The sequence below is a fragment of the Ipomoea nil genome, unplaced genomic scaffold (assembly GCF_001879475.1).
Source record: "Ipomoea nil cultivar Tokyo-kokei standard unplaced genomic scaffold, Asagao_1.1 scaffold1421, whole genome shotgun sequence".
Classification (NCBI taxonomy): Eukaryota; Viridiplantae; Streptophyta; class Magnoliopsida; order Solanales; family Convolvulaceae; genus Ipomoea; species Ipomoea nil.
Window position 1 is genome coordinate 4693261 of NW_017617849.1, and position 16968 is coordinate 4710228.

At 34.4% G+C, this 16968-nt stretch overlaps 2 protein-coding genes and 2 non-coding genes across 5 annotated transcripts; 2 read left to right on the forward strand and 2 right to left on the reverse strand.

The window, feature by feature from the left end:
• The first annotated feature begins 2022 nt into the window (after positions 1-2022).
• TRNAY-GUA lies at positions 2023-2109 on the forward strand. The gene is given in 2 exon segments: positions 2023-2059; positions 2074-2109. It is a non-coding gene; the product is annotated as a tRNA-Tyr (tRNA).
• Positions 2110-3441: 1332 nt separating this feature from the next.
• Positions 3442-3527, forward strand: TRNAY-GUA. The gene is given in 2 exon segments: positions 3442-3478; positions 3492-3527. It is a non-coding gene; the product is annotated as a tRNA-Tyr (tRNA).
• A 935-nt stretch (positions 3528-4462) lies between these two features.
• On the reverse strand, positions 4463-7134 carry LOC109187800 (QWRF motif-containing protein 3-like). Its single transcript, XM_019338135.1, has 7 exons — positions 6996-7134; positions 5612-6872; positions 5391-5510; positions 5188-5304; positions 5006-5095; positions 4797-4904; positions 4463-4710 (listed from the first exon to the last, which is right to left on the reverse strand). The coding sequence occupies exons 2-7, from the start codon at positions 6842-6844 to the stop codon at positions 4585-4587; spliced, it is 1794 nt and encodes a 597-aa protein (XP_019193680.1). The 5' UTR covers positions 6845-6872; positions 6996-7134; the 3' UTR covers positions 4463-4584.
• A 3505-nt stretch (positions 7135-10639) lies between these two features.
• On the reverse strand, positions 10640-15700 carry LOC109187801 (protein LAZ1-like). Of its 2 annotated transcripts, none has more exons than XM_019338136.1 (8): positions 15367-15686; positions 15193-15249; positions 13916-14024; positions 13433-13617; positions 13248-13336; positions 12654-12915; positions 11617-11868; positions 10640-11400 (listed from the first exon to the last, which is right to left on the reverse strand). In XM_019338136.1, the coding sequence occupies exons 1-8, from the start codon at positions 15547-15549 to the stop codon at positions 11050-11052; spliced, it is 1488 nt and encodes a 495-aa protein (XP_019193681.1). In that variant the 5' UTR covers positions 15550-15686; the 3' UTR covers positions 10640-11049. The 2 variants fall into 2 exon arrangements, with proteins under 2 accessions (XP_019193681.1, XP_019193682.1); XM_019338137.1 differs by having other exon boundaries at positions 11326-11414; positions 15367-15700.
• Positions 15701-16968: the final 1268 nt, after the last annotated feature.

Here is a 16968-nt window from a genome sequence, read left to right on the forward strand (position 1 = left end):
AGGCATCTACATCTTTGTATTTATCATTTAGTTCTACATCTATGTACAAAACTCCTTTGAAATTGATAGATTATATTGACTCGGGTAGCCTGATTCAAATAACCCAATAATCAAGAGAACAATAAGAAATAAAGACAAAGCTAAGGTAATGAATGCAGAGCGGAAATTAGTTGTAGGGACAAAGCTTGTATTAAAACTTGAATAATGTGATTACAAAGAGGATTTGAGATGTCTCAACAAAACAATGACCACCCTATTTATACTAATCTACTCCCTAACCACCCCACGAGAATAGGGCGGGTGGTTGGAACCTCTTAACCGCACCCAATGGACCTCTCATGCCTGCTCACGAGCTACCCTTAGACCACAAAGGCTAAGTCCAGAGCTCAGCCTTAGCCTTGGACCCCAAAGGCACCGAGCACTGAGCTCGGTGGTTCTGGATGGGTCCCTAAAGGCACCAAGCATTGGGCTTGGTCCTAGGCCTCAAGGCGCTGGGCATTGAGCTTGGCCCTTGAGGCCACGAGGCCGGTTGAGGAGCATCTCGGGTTGAATCAGACTTCCTTGATTCCTTGTCTTGGATTGATTTCCTCCGGACTGGATCCATTAGAAATATATTGAATTTTGCTTGGCACAGTTGAAAAAAGACCCATGATCCATTTATTTCTGACAATTTACTCATATTTAAAATGTTGGGTTCATAGTGTGTCATCCCGTGCAAAACCAACAATCCTCATAATTGACTCCTCCTAAATGAATGTTTTAATATAGGACCAATATGGGATCACAAACTCGATAGACGATAGTCTAAAAATCAATTATGATAAGTTAAAAATTAAAGATAATTTTTTTTTTAAAAAAAAAAAAACACCAATAATTTAAGATTCAATTTTGAAACTTACTTTATAAAATTGTGATAGTGTCATGTTAAAGTACGGAGTACAAAAGGTTGTGTTAATTATTTAGAAAAAAGTAACATTTATGTACCCACAGTCGTCCCACACTAATTGAGTTGAATATTATTAGGTAGTGAATAAAAATGATTAGACCTTGACGCTACATGAGTATGATGTGCAAGTGCAACCATACCATACGGATATCCCTACGACCTTGCAAAAGAACGTGCTCTCAAAACATTGCCAGACAGCGGAGCTCCTCATTAAACGTGGGATAAAGATTCATCAACAACATGCCAACTTGCCACCCATGCCCTACTTTCAAACCCAATCAAAATTAGAAAAAAAAAAAAAAAAAAAAAAAAAAAAAAAGAATTAGGCCGTAATTTGTACACCTTCAAATCACCCAATTACATATACTTGGTTTTATATATTTAAAAAAAATTAATATTATTTGTGTAAAAACATTATTTTGCATGCATATATCATAAAATATTATTGTCTAAATCATGAAGTAAAATTTTGAATAAAAAACAAAACTCCATTAGTTGTTTAAAGATATTACTATATTAGCACGACAATTAATTTTTAATTTAGTCAAGATTGAAACCTAATCACACGAAAATAGAAATTTGAAGCTTTAAGTATACTTTTTTTTTTTTTTTTTTTTATAGTTAAAGTATTTAATTGTATTTTTACTTAAAGGGCGTTTGGTACTTTCTCATCAATTAAATTCTTGAAAAAATGTTTTCAAGGAATATATTTGATGGAATAATTTGAGTGAAAAAATTAATTAACATTTTTGGTGTTATCCTGGAAACATAACAATTAAATTACATGAAAAATTAATTAACACGTTTTGTTCGTTTAAACTTTTCCACAATTTTTTTTTACATTTCTAATATATCCTTGCTAATAAAAACATTAAAAAAAAAATCATAACAACTAATTGAGAGTTTAATAAATTACTTACAAATTAATAAACCTGCATGTCAAAAAATTCTAGTATGCAACAAGAATATTCACAATACAAACCGGAAAACGAACTACATATATATGTAATTATGTGTGTATGTATGTATACAAGAACTACCTCCATATATATATTTTACTGGCTTATATCCAACATCCGACCTTAGCTCAGTTGGTAGAGCGGAGGACTGTAGTTGACTCGCAGAAGATCCTTAGGTCGCTGGTTCGAATCCGGCAGGTCGGAAGATTTTTAATCTAGTTTTCAGCAATTCTGTGGTCATTGCTCATGCGTTTATTGTTGTATCATTCATTCATTCTAACTTCTAAGAATATAATTTGTTTTGCTTGGAATATTTAGTAATTGAGATTTAAAAATGATATTCCAATTTGATATTTTTTATATTTGTATTTCGTTTAATTTAAATGAACTTGTAAACCATAAAACCAAAAATACCAAGCATATCTATCAAACTTGTTTAATAATTAGCTTAGTTTAAAAAAAAAAAAAAATATTTATAGGGAATTAGCTTAGTTATTAGTTTGCTTAAAATATTCAAAACTCAAGATATATTTTAAATTGGTTGAGCATAAAAGAAACAATATATAATTCCTTAGATGCATGATCAATTTAGTCAATGTTTAACATTGAACTCATCTAAACAACTGAATCTAACAATTAAGGGCTTGAACTAAATATGGAAGGTAAATTCCTCAAATTAAGGGTATTAATTACAAGTTCATCTTCTAAAACATAAGGAAAACACAATCTCAAAAATAATAAGGAAAATGACTTCTTAAAATCAGTCCAATGATCTTATATATGCATCTCCTCTAAATGAGATAACATGTATCTCAAGTTTTAGACCATACTAGGTTTGGTTGAACCCACCAGTCCACCATTTGTACTAATTGAGTGTGAATACCAGACTGCCTATATCCAACCCATCAATTATAATTCCTAATTTTCTATGTAAATCTCTACTAATTTAGAACAAAATATTTTTATGTTGCAATAAGACACCATTGATAGGATATAAGAGTTACACACTCACCCCGGAAGGGTGCTTGAGTGCGTGGAACTAGCATCATTTGTGTGTTTGTAGTTCATGGATAGTGCATAATTCTCATACTTATAGGTTACATATTTGACTCTTGTTAACTCCTTCTCGATTGAGTTTACCACACTAAATACGCTCTCTAATATACGGAATTCCATTGTCACCAAAAAAAAAAAAAAAGTTCCCCAAAATCTTTATATAACATTGGAAAATAGGTAAAAGATAGCATGTTTACGTGGATAAATTTAAATTATGCTTACTTAAACCCCTAAGAAACTAACAATTAAAGTGTAAATAAGGCCAATATGAGCTCTTTTTAAATCTCAATAATTAATTATTTCTGCAAAAATGAAAAAATCTAAATGTATCATCTAAACTATTATTCATATCTAATAATAAATCATATTGAATTTTAACTCATAAAAATTATTAAAATGTCAAAATGTTTCTAAAGTTCAATACGGAGTATTCAATAAGGACTAATAGAAGTAAATATTCCTGCAACACAAATAACGCATCCGACCTTAGCTCAGTTGGTAGAGCGGAGGACTGTAGTTGAACGCAGATGATCCTTAGGTCGCTGGTTCGAATCCGGCAGGTCGGATTTTCCCTTTCTGTTTTATTTTGCTCTGCCTGTGTTTTTTCCCTTTTCTCCCAAAATGCTGTTGCATTTTCGTATTCTTTGTTTTATTTTGCTCTGCCTGTGTTTTTCCCTTTAAACTCTACTCATGTAATGTTAATTAGTTTTACTCAAATAAACTCACTTAGGGTGTGTTTGAAAATCAGTAAAATGAGTCATTTATCAGAACCAGAGCATTGGTTTGTGAATTTTCGGACAGAAATCTGTTGTGGGTTTTCATCAAAGAAAAACGTGGGAGATTGCCGAGGAAGAAGTCGCGGAACAAGCTGAGGAAAAAGAAGCTGTGAATCTGGAAAATGACTTCTCCTCAAAAAAATGGGAAATTATTTTCCAAGAAAACAAATGTATTTTTCCCTTTGACCAAAAATCATTTTCCATGACTTTAATTTTTCAAGTCTTGCCAATTGGAAACTCAGAAAATAATTTTCAAACACACCCTTAGTGAGGATAAGGAATAATAAGCAATTTTTTAAAACTTCTTCAAAAATAAGCTTATTTATTTTCTTATTTAAAATATTGTAGATTCAAATTAGTTCAAAATTAATTTGAAAAAAAAAAATTATAATTTATTGGATCCACAATTTAGCTTAATACATTGTGTTATTATACAATGTCGAGACACACAAGCTAAATTCGAGTAAAAAATATTATCTCTTACTCATATGTAAAGTAAAATAATATATAGAGAGAAATAAAAGTTGTGGTTTCTAATTTTTTATGTAAAATTTCATATTTTGGGATAAAACAAGTTGTGTTATTATAAGACTCCATTGATTGATTGGATATAAGAATTGCTCTCCCTATTTGTTTGTTTAAAATTGGACAATGAGTAAACAAAGCATGTTTATGTGGAGGTGATTAGACTGACTTACAATGGAAGAAAGTGTAAACAAGACAAATATGAGCATTTTTTTTATATTTATTTTTTGTTTTTGTTAAAAGTCTCTGTCAGCAAACTATCTCTCTAAAAACCAAGTGAGAAGCCTAAATGCATCTTCTGATTCTTTTTTTTTTTTCCTATCTAATAATAAAAATTATTATTATGCTGCAGATAGGTCTTCCAGCTGAGTTCCTGGTGTCGGAATTGGTATTCATCTTCTACCAATCTTAACTGTACTATGTTACACTTCAAACTCCTCTCTTGAATCTGTCAAACATAAAACCCAGAAAGAATAAGAACACAATAATCCAATCATATATGCAAAATCTTTAATTTGGTTCCAGAAATCTGACCTCTAGTGCAGAAATGGTCTTGAAAAGCTCCAAGCACTCTTCCAGCAGCAATTTCTCTTGTATTACAACCTCTGCTATTTCTTTCAGTACTTCAGATGTCTTCTCAGCCTAGGACAAACCAAAACAAAAAAACATCCTTGTTTCAGATCAAAACCAGTTGCAAAACAAGTGTATCTGTGTATATATATATATACATATATATGGTTTACCCCGGGCGAGAAGGCAGACAACATCAACTTGATGGATGCAGCAACCTCTGAAGCGTGACGAAGAGCCATGGAGGTTGATTGTGGTTCCACCTGCAACAAATTAATCGAATTCACTTAAAGTCAATATTTTTTTTTTTTTTATCAAGACGAGATTAATCAAGTCGAGTCTCATTCAGAGGTACCTTTGCGCCTTGAACGAGGGGGACACTACAAACAACTGAGTTTAAGGAATCTTTGGTCATGGAGATTGCAGATAAGTGTTGTCTTTCCATGTCACCCCAAGCTTCAAGAAGTTTGATCTGAACAATTATTAACCACAAAAGTCTCAGAAAATTTTATAAAGATCAATATATATTATTGTCATAGTAGAGTGGTAATTACTGACTTGAGAATGAAGTACATAAGTGAGTTTCATCTCCATCTTCTCCTTCTGCAACTGCAGCTTCTTCTGCATTACAGAATGGTGCAGTTTAGCAAGACCATCCCATGCATATATTGAGTTGTTCTGCAAAATCCCAAAGTTTAATCAGAAACTATCAAGAAAATCTTCTGAAACAACAGAACTAAATGAAAGATTTAGACAAACATATATATATAATTAAGAACCTTAGCCTGTCTGATAATGTTGTCATTAACAACATAAGATCTTGCATTAGCATATCTCCACTGCATCAGCCTGTTATGGAGCAACCTCAAGTGATGAACGGTCTCCGATGTTCCGGGGCCTAAGGGGGACGACGCAGAAGAAGAAGAAGATTTCTTGACCTTAAGCAATTCAAGCCCCATACTCAAGAAACTCCCGACTCCTTTCACTCTTGAAGGGCTGGTCGGCGGCTTTGAAGTTGAAATTCCGGCTAGTTTCCCTTTGTTCTCTGCCAAAACCGGCGGGGAGTTTGATCTCCCCGGAGATGCAGAGCACTTAGAATTCGTCGTGCCTAGTGAGTTAGTCCTTTTTATGGCAGTTTTTTGGGAGGCCTTTTTGGGAGAGTACTCTGCTGATACGGCGGTGTTCTGGGCGCCGGAATCTGAACTCCATCTCCGGGATTTCGACGGCAAATCTTGCATGTACTTTGATGCGACTTCGATTCCAGCTTTTCTTGAACTGAGTGTGGGCGCCATGTAGGATGGGATATTGTTCTTCCCGGCCACAGGGGAACCGAAAAATTCAGTGTTTTCAGACTCGGAATAGGCCTGCAAATCGGATAAAAAATCTGATCTTTTCACGTAGTTCTTCCCCTGGAGGGCATTTTCATCGACAGAAAATCTCCCCGGAAGAAGGCGATCACGATCACGATCAGAGTAATCTTCAAGTAAATTCGAGGATTTTGAGGAGGACGAGGAAGACGAGGATGAAGAAGTGGAAGATCTGCCGGGAAGCATGAATTTTCCGGTGTGGCGCATGGACATGGACCCACCGATCCCCGGGCGGTGATTTTCCTTAGCTCCTTTATCTTTCTCGCGCTCAAACCTGCTAAACTCCAAGCAACTGTTCTGGCGGTTGAGAAACATGGGATTATCCGCTCTGTCTCCATGTTTGTCCTCTTCAAGCTCTTTTAGCCTCTCGTGTCCGAGGTGATTGCCAAGAGAGTCCACCTTGGAGCTTGAAGATTGCGAGGACGGGGCGGACGAGGGCCAAAGCTTCGCCATGAAACCCGATTTCTCCAGCCCCTTATGCTTCCGGGAATCAGTGGATGATCGGGGCTTCTGCTTCACCGGCGACAGAACGTGATGATTCGGGGACGACATTGCATTCGCCGACGAGGAGTTTGAGGTCGGCGACAGGAATCTTGAACTAACTTCTCTGAATTTCTGCTTCCTGGGCTTTTGATCAAACTCCATGTTCTTCTTCTTCTCTTCTTCTTCTTCACTGTGTAATTAAGAACAAAGAAGAAAAAAAAAACCCAGAAATTCAAAATGAGAAAATGGGAATGGAGAGGCGGAATTGTTGGATTATTGTTAGCGAAAGATGGGTGAGAGGAAAAACAAACACCTGAATAATGGCGGCAGAATAGATGGGAAGCCGGCAGGCAGATTTTGGAGTGGGGGAGGTCAATTTACCCAATTCACCTTGTCCATGCAGGAGGGGAGGAGGGTAATTTGGGGAAACCAGAGTTTGTTGTTAAGGATTTTTTGACTGATTTTGGATGTGAAGAGTAGTAGTTTAGGACACAAACGTTGAGACACAGAAGCCATCTACTTAACGATGAGGCAAAAATAAAAAAAACAAAAAATAAAAAATAAAGCTTAAAGACGAGGTTTTTAATGTTAGCTTAGGACTCGGAGAAATCAAGAATGGAACTGATCAAATGGAGTGTTGTTTGGGGTTTGTGTTTGTTTAGCTTAGCCGGCAGTGCCTGGTTGCGACAAAACATGCATGAATTGGGAATAAGATTAAGTAGACATGTGCCACTTGGTCCTTTGATGGTGGAGGGAGGAATTCTTCATCTCTGCCTTTCCCACTACTTATATAAACATATGTAGCTTAATCATAATTAGTTTCCTTAACAATTCATCAAATTAAACTAATTTTTTGGTTAATTTCTCCTCAGTTATTAGCCCTGTTAGCTTATTGAGTTAATTAATTAGAGAGTATAACTAGTTGATAACATTAGCTGATGGTAGAAAAATATTTGATAAATTAGCTATTAACGGATAGCTGTTTTGTATAATTTTCTTTCTCAAAAAGCTAATTTAAAAAGTTGTTTTGAGCAGCTTTTTTATTTTTATCATTTTAAAATTACAAAAAAAAAAATTAATCAAATATTTATATTAATTTTTTTAACCAAATCAAAAGGTTAATAGTGAGCAAATAAGTCAAAATTTGCTAATAAGCTAACTATTTTACCAAACAGGTCATTGTGTTATTTTTTTTCTTTTAGACTATCATATTTAAAATTGACCACATATAACTTAGTCCTAACGGAGGTCTAAAAGGATTTTAAAAAAAAAAAGTTTCATATTTTAAAACTAAAAACTTATATACTTTTTTTTTTTAATTGTTGGGGATAAAATCTAATTAATTTTAAACATAGGGTCAAAAGTGAAAAATACGATAGTTGAAGGATTGAAATCAAAATTAACTATCTCTCTTTAATATTTTATTTTTATCTTAAATTTAAAAATATTGAACTTATTTTGTTTGGTTAGGATTTAGAGGTTGGCTTACATGAGTTCTTTGAACCTTTATTTTGGGCGTTCACGCTGAGTTCGATTTCTACCTTCTCAAATTATATCTTGGGCCTCTTTATAGTTAATCTCTTTGTAGTTGAAAACAAGATTAAATGTTGATTGGTCGATCGCTTGAACTATCTTAGAAAGGTTTTTTTTTATTTTTTAATATGCAATATATATAAAATATTATTTATTAAAAAAATCATGTGTGTTATTAATGTTTAGAGTTTAAAAAAACTGATATTGACCAATAATTGTAATATTTTTCTTGATATGTTTTACTTGAAAAGTAATTGAATTGCCATTATAATAGATTCTTTGGCCAGGACTATGTGGTCCAATGGTACCCGGGTTGGACTTCCATTAGGAAGATTGTGAGTTCAAGCCTCAGTGGAGGCGTTATTAGCTCTTTGTGTTTCAGTAGGTTGAACAGATATTACGTTGTAATAGAGCTAGTAGTATTCAAAAAAAAAAAAAAGATTCTTTATAATTAGTAAAATTGTTTTTAATTTTCATATTATGGTAAATAAACTAATTAAATTATAAGTGTATCCAAGTTTTGTAAGCTAACATAGTAGAACAATAGTCACCTCTATGTGTATGATTATATGAAAATAGTGGGGGTTGGGGCCTTGAGGTTGAACCTTTATATGAAAATAATATAACTGAAAATTGTTTCTTCGGGCTAAAAATACAAGGAAGGTTTCACCGCGAGTGAATTGAAAATAATGAGATATTGGGTAAAAGAATAATCTGAAATTTGCGGTTTCTGGCGCATATCATCGAATACGTGGAGTGCAGACAATCGTTCGACAAACTCTGCACGCAGACTCTCGTATACGAATAAGTTGATCACGCAAATGGACGTGAGTACGTGACGCTGTGGGGCGGGCCAAAGGCGCAACTGTTAATATTGACCCTGCTACAGAAGGAAATTTCCTGCAAATCCGAGGATACGATGAGTGACTGACAGACAGACAGACAGGGCGACGAGGTAATTAAGTCGGCAAGCAAGCGTAATCCCACAGGATTAGGTCGTCGTGGACGGTGGACCCTGAGAAGAAACGGCTCGTGGCTCATGGCGATGGATGTTCCTGTTGGATTCACTCCGATCCGGAATGTGCATTCTTAGGATGTCAATCCACTCGGTCGGATCCATTTTGGACGCCACAGTTTTATAATTTTGTGCTTGTTGATCCCAATTATTTGTCGGTACAGTTCAGCTCTCACCTCAGCTCACCACAACCGTATAAATCATACGAGGTTTCTTTCATTTTTAAGTGTATTGTACCTTATTATCAGTTTTGGAGCTAAGCTATCTACCACATCACTCATCAATGGATGATGGATGGCCAATAAAGGAGAAGTGTGATGAATTTTACAACAATACGACATCATCGGACCCACTTTTATTCACTAAGATTGGCTCGTTCATATGTCTAACACTGCTTAATCCTGCTTACACCTTCTATACATCTTTTACTAATCTTTTTTCTATTCCTACCACACCCCCAATAAAATTACGGTATAATTAATGCTACACGTACTAACTTCTGTATTATTTAAACTGACATAATTGTTGAGCATATAATCATTATTGTGCAATCCAACTATCAGCTGTTTTTAATTGAGATGGAACACATGTTTCGATTTAGTATCAGAGTCTGGCGATAAGCGACTACGGTCCATGTACGTGAGGGGGTGTGTACTATTAATAATTAATGACCATGTTATTTTATTTAATTTGATTTTTAAAATCGATATATTAATTAAAGAGTATTTGTCAAACTCAAAAACATATGTACTAAAACAAATTTATTTCCATAATAAGTCATTAGCTATGATTCCAATATTCTTAGACTTATCCAAAACTATGTTGTATCATATGTGATAGCAACACATTGTGTGTTGTGGGTTTCCAAGCCTACTTTCTAATACACTCAATTCAGTGCTAATCTCGTGTTAGGTGGGAGCATTTAATAAATTGACATCTAAAAAGTTAATAGTACAAAAACCTGTAACGAGGGATGTCTAAAATTGTTATTTTATTATAATTAAAAAAAATCTTATTTTAATTAGATATTGATATGGTATAGTACGGTACGGTTATGTATTATAGTATATGGAAGATTATTTACTTGATACGCCATACTCTATGTAGGATGAAGGTACAAGTATGAGTTATACAGAATTGTTTGTTTTGTTTGTATTCTTTTTCACAATAGCATGCTTTTTGTCTATTAGTTTTGGATTAAAAAAAAAAAGTTTAAAAAAATGTACGAAACAAAATATAAAGAAGCTGTCTTTACAGACTCACACTATTCAGGAACAGCCCCTGTACTCCTGTATATAGCAGTAAAAAAAAAAATTAAAAAGGCACAAAATCAAGAAAACAGAAGAGAATCAGTGACCCAGAAAATTATCTATGGACCCAGAAAAAATTATTAGCAGGTCCAACAGAAATATCATCCAAACTGAATCATCACTTCATCGGTCAAAGAACAGTAAGTATGAAGTTACAGCAGAATAAAGCAGTAATTTTCAATTTATCTGTACAAAACTGCACATTTGCCACGAGATTTGGTATTATTAAAAGAATGAAGTAGAATGAATGATGGATTAAAAACCTGGTCAGATAACAGACGAATAATCAATCAATCTACAAGAACCATGTATTCTCGTCAGTCATATACTAAGCAAAACCGCCCCAGATGCCACAGCCTCGGAGTAAAAACTTGAACGTCCCAGCAGTGAGGTAATGCCAGTGGAAAGTGCAACATCAGGCTGACGGGTTCTTATCAGAGGAACATATGCCATCCAATCCAACTAGATGCTCAAACCTCGGCTACTCTCGCCTCCTCCAGTCAGCTTTGTCAGTCCTTAGTAACCCACCTATTGCCCCGGACTAGGAATCCGCCAAATCTCCTTTTACTGTCGTTTTCTCCGCCACTTTCGCTCGTGTATCCAGCTTTCCACCGCAGACTCTTATTCGTGAAAGTCCCGGTGTCGCACCCACTTACATTCAAAAGAGGGTCGTCTATCCCTCGTATTATTCTCCGCGTGGGAGATGCTGCTGCTATACAACTATCGTCCTTCGTTCTCCTGTCTTCATTGTGCTTCTTAATGTTCTGAGAGATCTTATGTAGTTTCTGATTGAACTTGGTGATTCCCTTCTCTACGGGCTCCACTGCATGGGTTACTGTGAATTTTACGTCATTCACTATCTGGATGCAGACAACTAGCGTTAATATATTAGTTATACTGGATGCACAGGGCAGAGAAAGAGTATTATCAGAAACGTATAAACTGCTTCTTAAGTCCCTCTAGAGCTTATTGAAAAAAAAAAAGCTTTTTTAATAAATAAAAGTCTCTAATTGATGGAAAACTATACTAATTCAATAAATGAACAATGGGCTTAATAAAGAATAAGAGACACTTACATATTCACCACCACCAATAACAACATCCCGGACGCTCTCTTTGATATTCATTCCACTCCTATCATCAGTATCGGGTTGAGGAAGGCGCAATTTAGTGGGACGCTCGCTGTCTCTAACCTCATCAGGATCTATAGGACATTCAGCGGATACATAATCTCCAAGAACTGAAACAGCTCCAGCAAAGCACTCAGCCATCAGTGTGTAGGGTTTTGCAGGGAAAACATAAAGGTGAACCATAGAAGCAATGCCCATCTGCGCTGGACGAATATACAGGCATGTTAAACTTAAATATTAAATAAAATCACAGGCCTTGGCCCTTCTAAAAGGTTATATATATATATATTTTTTTTAAAATACTCCCTCTGACCAATTTGATTGTCAAGTATACTGTTTTGGAGGTAAATTTGACTAAATTTTGTCTTAAAAGTTTTATGCTTTTAAGTTTAACTTATGTATAATTAAAGCATGTGCTCCTGATAGAGCTCCAAGCAACACGTGGACCATGGGACCATAGTCTTTTTTTTTTTATCGGGTGATGACCTTTGGCATGACTCTGATACCAAATTAAAGCAAGTGTTCCATCTCAACTAAAAGCCTAAGCTTATAGTTGGATTGCACATTTATGTTTATATGCTCAACATGTATTAAGAAACTAAATATTAAGTACCAACTATTCCAAAAATTACAACTCAATTTTTTTAAAAAAATATGTGTTAACCTTCGGGAAACGAAACTATACAACCTTTTTCAGAGAGAAAGAGTACATTAGAATAGAGATACAATCATACCAAGAAACTGTACATAAAACATTAGATAGATGTAATCATTGACAATATGCAGGTCCTCATATGCCGTAAAATTGTTTCTAACAGGGATTTAACAAATGTGCTCAAAGAATGAGCATTTACCCAAGAATACTAAGGCATGCAAAGGAATTTTCTTACGTAGGTGAAAGCTGGTAAACAATAACTTCAAAATGGTAAGACATAGTAGTACAAAGCAATGACAAAAAATTTAACCAACTCAAAAACAATTACCTCAATACAAATAATGAAGTCTTGAATACTTGATTTAAACTGCAAAGCTTGAGCAACTGGGCTTTTAAACAAGTGAAGGCTGTACATAAGTGCAATGGCCACACCTTGCCACCAGGTCAAAAATACAATTGACTTGAATGTCACGAACTTGTATAGTGGCTTGATATGAGACAATTCCTCCTTTGTAATAGTGTAAAACTGAAGTAAGCAATACAATGCCCATGATTGGCTGAAATTTATAACCACAGCCATATAAGGGTACCTGAAAAGCGAAAATACAGGTGAAGTAAGAGCTTATATTCGGCCTTTCATCTAACAAAATATGAGTTAAAAGCTAAAAAATTAACATGATTTTGAATTTGAAAAATCTTTCCAAATATATGGTGGTTAACAGAAATATCACATTATACAAGATATGAAAAGCCTAAAAAATCAGATATAGAAAATTTGTAACAGAAAATATTGTGCTACTTTATGGGATAAAAACTACTGAGAGAGAATAGTCCGTTAAAAAATCTACCTTAGTATAGAACTATAGGCTGCAATTTTTGGAACCTTAAGCAGTATATGTACATAACAAGTAGCTTTTCTTACCCACAATTCCACTTGAAGTCTCCTTCACAATAGACATTAAAGGCTTCAAGAATTACTGCTAATATAGCAGTAAACGTTTTAACTATCATCTGCCACCAAAATTTGTGTGTATTGTCATAATTTACTCAAGTAAGAGATGATTGATAGTTTAGGGAGGCATTATACCAGTCAAGTAGCATACTTACATATTGGACAATCCCAAACTTGAAAACTCGGTAAACCCAATTACCCAGTTTCCAGGGTTTGAAAAGATAATTCATTGGAAATGGATGCTTTATAATTCCCTTCTCATGGCCATGATCTAGTAGGGGTGCCTTTGAACCTTCACGCCCTTCCCTCTGCATGAATCTTATAGCTCTATCTTCCCCACCTACAAAGGAAATAGATATATAGTATCGAGAACTAATAAATATATTATTTCAGGAAATTGTGAACATAAGTAGCCAGGGAAGGTAGAGAGGCATGGAAGGTTTTGTTGTGTAGTTTCCAACTTCCAAGTGTAGGAGCATTTGTAAAATTTTACTATGTACATGTCATCCATCAATAGTCCACATTGAAACATGCATGTGTTACCTACTTACCTAGCCTACTCTGCTAAACCTAAAATTGAGTGAATGGTAAAATGTAAAATCAAATTAAGAATTAAGAACCAAATGTAATGTATGTACCTAAACAGGCAATAAGATATCTTCCAAAGCAGTACATAGCAAAGGACTCATAGCCATCACGTAATATCTCGATGTAAACACTGATTGCTGGATTCAACAAGGACAAAAACTGAACAAGAAAACCACAGAAGTATACTCATGAGATGAAAATTCAAGAAATTTGTCAAAGTAAGTTTTAAAGCCTAAAATGACAGACCAGATGCTTCTAGCAGAATCTCCAACCAGATTGACACCACAAATCAACAATCCAACTGTGTAGAGAAGGAGTACTCAATGTATAATAATAAAAACAAAATGTAGCAAGTCATATAATTTTGCATATTTGTTCAAGGAATAGACTGCTACATTCAATCCCAGAGAATTTTAGGAATATAAATATTTAGAAAAAAAAAAAAATTAGAAGAGAAAGAAGCAACAGTTTTTCTGTGATGGGCAAGGATGCATTGTGTTTTATAAATTTTAACAACAAAAGTTTGGATTTAGGGAGAAAGTCCATGATGAGATAGAATCAACTCTGTATTGCATTCAAGAATAATAATGAGGTGGTTGTTTCTGTTTCTCTACCTATTTTTGAGTATCATATCCAAATTCATACAGTGTATTAATTGAACATCTGTAAACTTGTGAATTATAGCAACTTGTTATGTTAATTGTAAATATCTGTGTTGTGAAATACACAGCACCATACTCCAGGAGTACTTGTTATTGGCAAAATACTATAAACGTATTTAAATATGTGCACCTACAAGCATATCAAAAACCTAAAAGGGCACATAATTTTGAAGCTGGCAAGAATATAATGCTGGCAATAATAAGCAAGTTGAATAATTTTGAAGCAAGACATAGACCCAAAAAGATTTCAGTTTTTTTTTTCAATAAAATTACTCCGTATAAAACTAGACTGCAAACTCATAAACTGGACTGCAAACTCATAAACTGAAGCTACAAGTCACTAGCCCAATATGTGAAATTTACACAGAACTAACTGGAGCTAGTTAACCTATCTATTATCCCAGGCTACATGTTATCACTTTCTCAGCTTTGGACAAACATGTAAGTTTGCCATGAAAGACTTTAATCAGCTGCCAACATGTTAGACAACTAAAGCAAGCTCATTTCCATATACTTAGATTTTTTTTTTCCCCACAGCCCACCATTCCCCAAGCCATTACCGGGCATCTATAAAATCTGGAATCCTCTGCATACCGCTAAAAATGCCATCTTCATAAACTGATTCACCGAAAAGAAAACCTCATTTCAAGGTTAATAAGACTCACTGATTCAAAAGCATAGAACGGAACCATCAGTACCACTCCAATCAAAAACTTCTGCTCCTGTCAGAATAAACCATACACAGCCAAGAAGAAACGAGAAGAACAACAAAGTCATAACAAGATTAAAAATATATATATCTGTCTTTAAAACATCCAATTTTTTATTAAATACTGAACCTCTGGCTTTTTGTAAGTAGAGAGGTGATCGAAAAGGAGGAGAGAAGAGAGGGTGAGAGCGACAACTAAGAAGAACCCTCCAATCAGAGCTGCCCATGTAGGCGGAGAATTGCTGTCGCTGAGGAAAGTGAAATGCTCGGAGGAGGATAATGACGACGATATTGTTGAGATTACTCTCGGCATCAGCTATGATTAGGGTTAGTTTGTTTGGGAATCTGAGCTTCGAGGATGATGATCAGAGATCATAGGAAATAGATGTTTTGAAAATGTATCAACAATTTTCATTTTAACAATGTAGTTGATCACCGTATGATTCAACTAGAGGATATATTTCTTTAAAAATATATATTTAATATTATTCCTTTATCTACACTGTATTTCAAATGAATAGTTACATATCCCAAAAAAAAAAAAAAAAAAAAAAAAAAAAAAAAAAAAATTACATAGAACAAATTCTATTTTTAATCATTAACAATGAGAGACTGTCATATATAATTTTATTATTTTAATTTTGCTAAATTACATTCTTAATTTGTACTCCGTATTTACTTGTCAGTTTTCACAACTCACAATTAATCTATTTTTAAAAATTTATTATTCTATCAGGTAATAAATATAACTAACATATAATTTTATTATTTAATTATAATAATAATTTACACGAGAGAACAAAAAATTACATGTTAAGATAAGATAGATGTTTGAATAATAAAATTAATTACATGTTAATCATATTTTTAAAACGGTAAAATGATAAAAAAAAATTAATAAATAACTAATGATAGATTTATAGAAAACACATCAAATTGTGATTTGCCAACTATTTCAAGTATAATAATGTAATTAATGTAATAATAATTAATGTAATAATAATAACAATTGATGGGGTCGGGGTGGTGCCATATTAGAATATCTACAATAGTAGATTTTAGGTGATTTTTGTAGTCCAAATTTCGGTGAAAAGATTTTTCAATAAATGGAGGACAAGGTTTTTGGTGAATTTTTATTACTGCAATAAGTGTTTTTTAGTGGGCTCATTCGTAGGGAGAAAACAAAGCCATCAAAACGCGAGTTGAGCGCAACAATCGCGTCCGGTAGGCGCGGGGCATGTAATATTAACCTTTTCTTTTAAAAAAATTTGAATTATTATTTTTTTCTTTTTCTTTTTCTCCTTTTTTTTTTTCCTTCCCCTCATCTCTCTCTCTATCTCTCATAGTTAGCACCTCAAAAAACTTAACAAAAACTATACATATTGATGTTGCTCTTAGGTTAGAGTAGTAAATTATGTTAGGTGAGAATTATTTGGAGGCAACGAATTGAGAGGATGCCAACGCTAGAACACCCCACTGCAGCCACACTCATGCCACGCATGGCGCTTCACGCCAAACTGTTGCCCATGATGTGGCTGACCATGAATGCGTGGGGCAGCATCGGTCCCAAATGGGGTCGATTTTCCCTTAACATTGTTAGGTGGGCATGTGGTCAGCTGGCTCTAATCGGTTGCTCTAATGATAGTCTAGGGATTATTGCACCACCATTTGTGGTTTTTAGATGGGTTTTTTTGTGGGGCCAAGCATGGAGTGGATAAGAGATAGCATATGA

Coding starts and splice junctions, on each gene's coding strand:
- LOC109187801 (XM_019338136.1), bottom strand. CDS start 15,549: ATGCCGAGAGTAATCTCAACAATATCGTCGTCATTATCCTCCTCCGAG. Junction 13,618..13,915: donor ATATCTTATTGCCTGTTTAG/GTACATACATTA, acceptor TTTCCTTTGTAG/GTGGGGAAGATAGAGCTATA. Junction 11,401..11,616: donor TTATTGGTGGTGGTGAATAT/GTAAGTGTCTCT, acceptor GTCTGCATCCAG/ATAGTGAATGACGTAAAATT.
- LOC109187800 (XM_019338135.1), bottom strand. CDS start 6,844: ATGGAGTTTGATCAAAAGCCCAGGAAGCAGAAATTCAGAGAAGTTAGT. Junction 5,096..5,187: donor CCCTCGTTCAAGGCGCAAAG/GTACCTCTGAAT, acceptor AATTTGTTGCAG/GTGGAACCACAATCAACCTC. Junction 4,905..5,005: donor TGTCTGCCTTCTCGCCCGGG/GTAAACCATATA, acceptor GGTTTGTCCTAG/GCTGAGAAGACATCTGAAGT.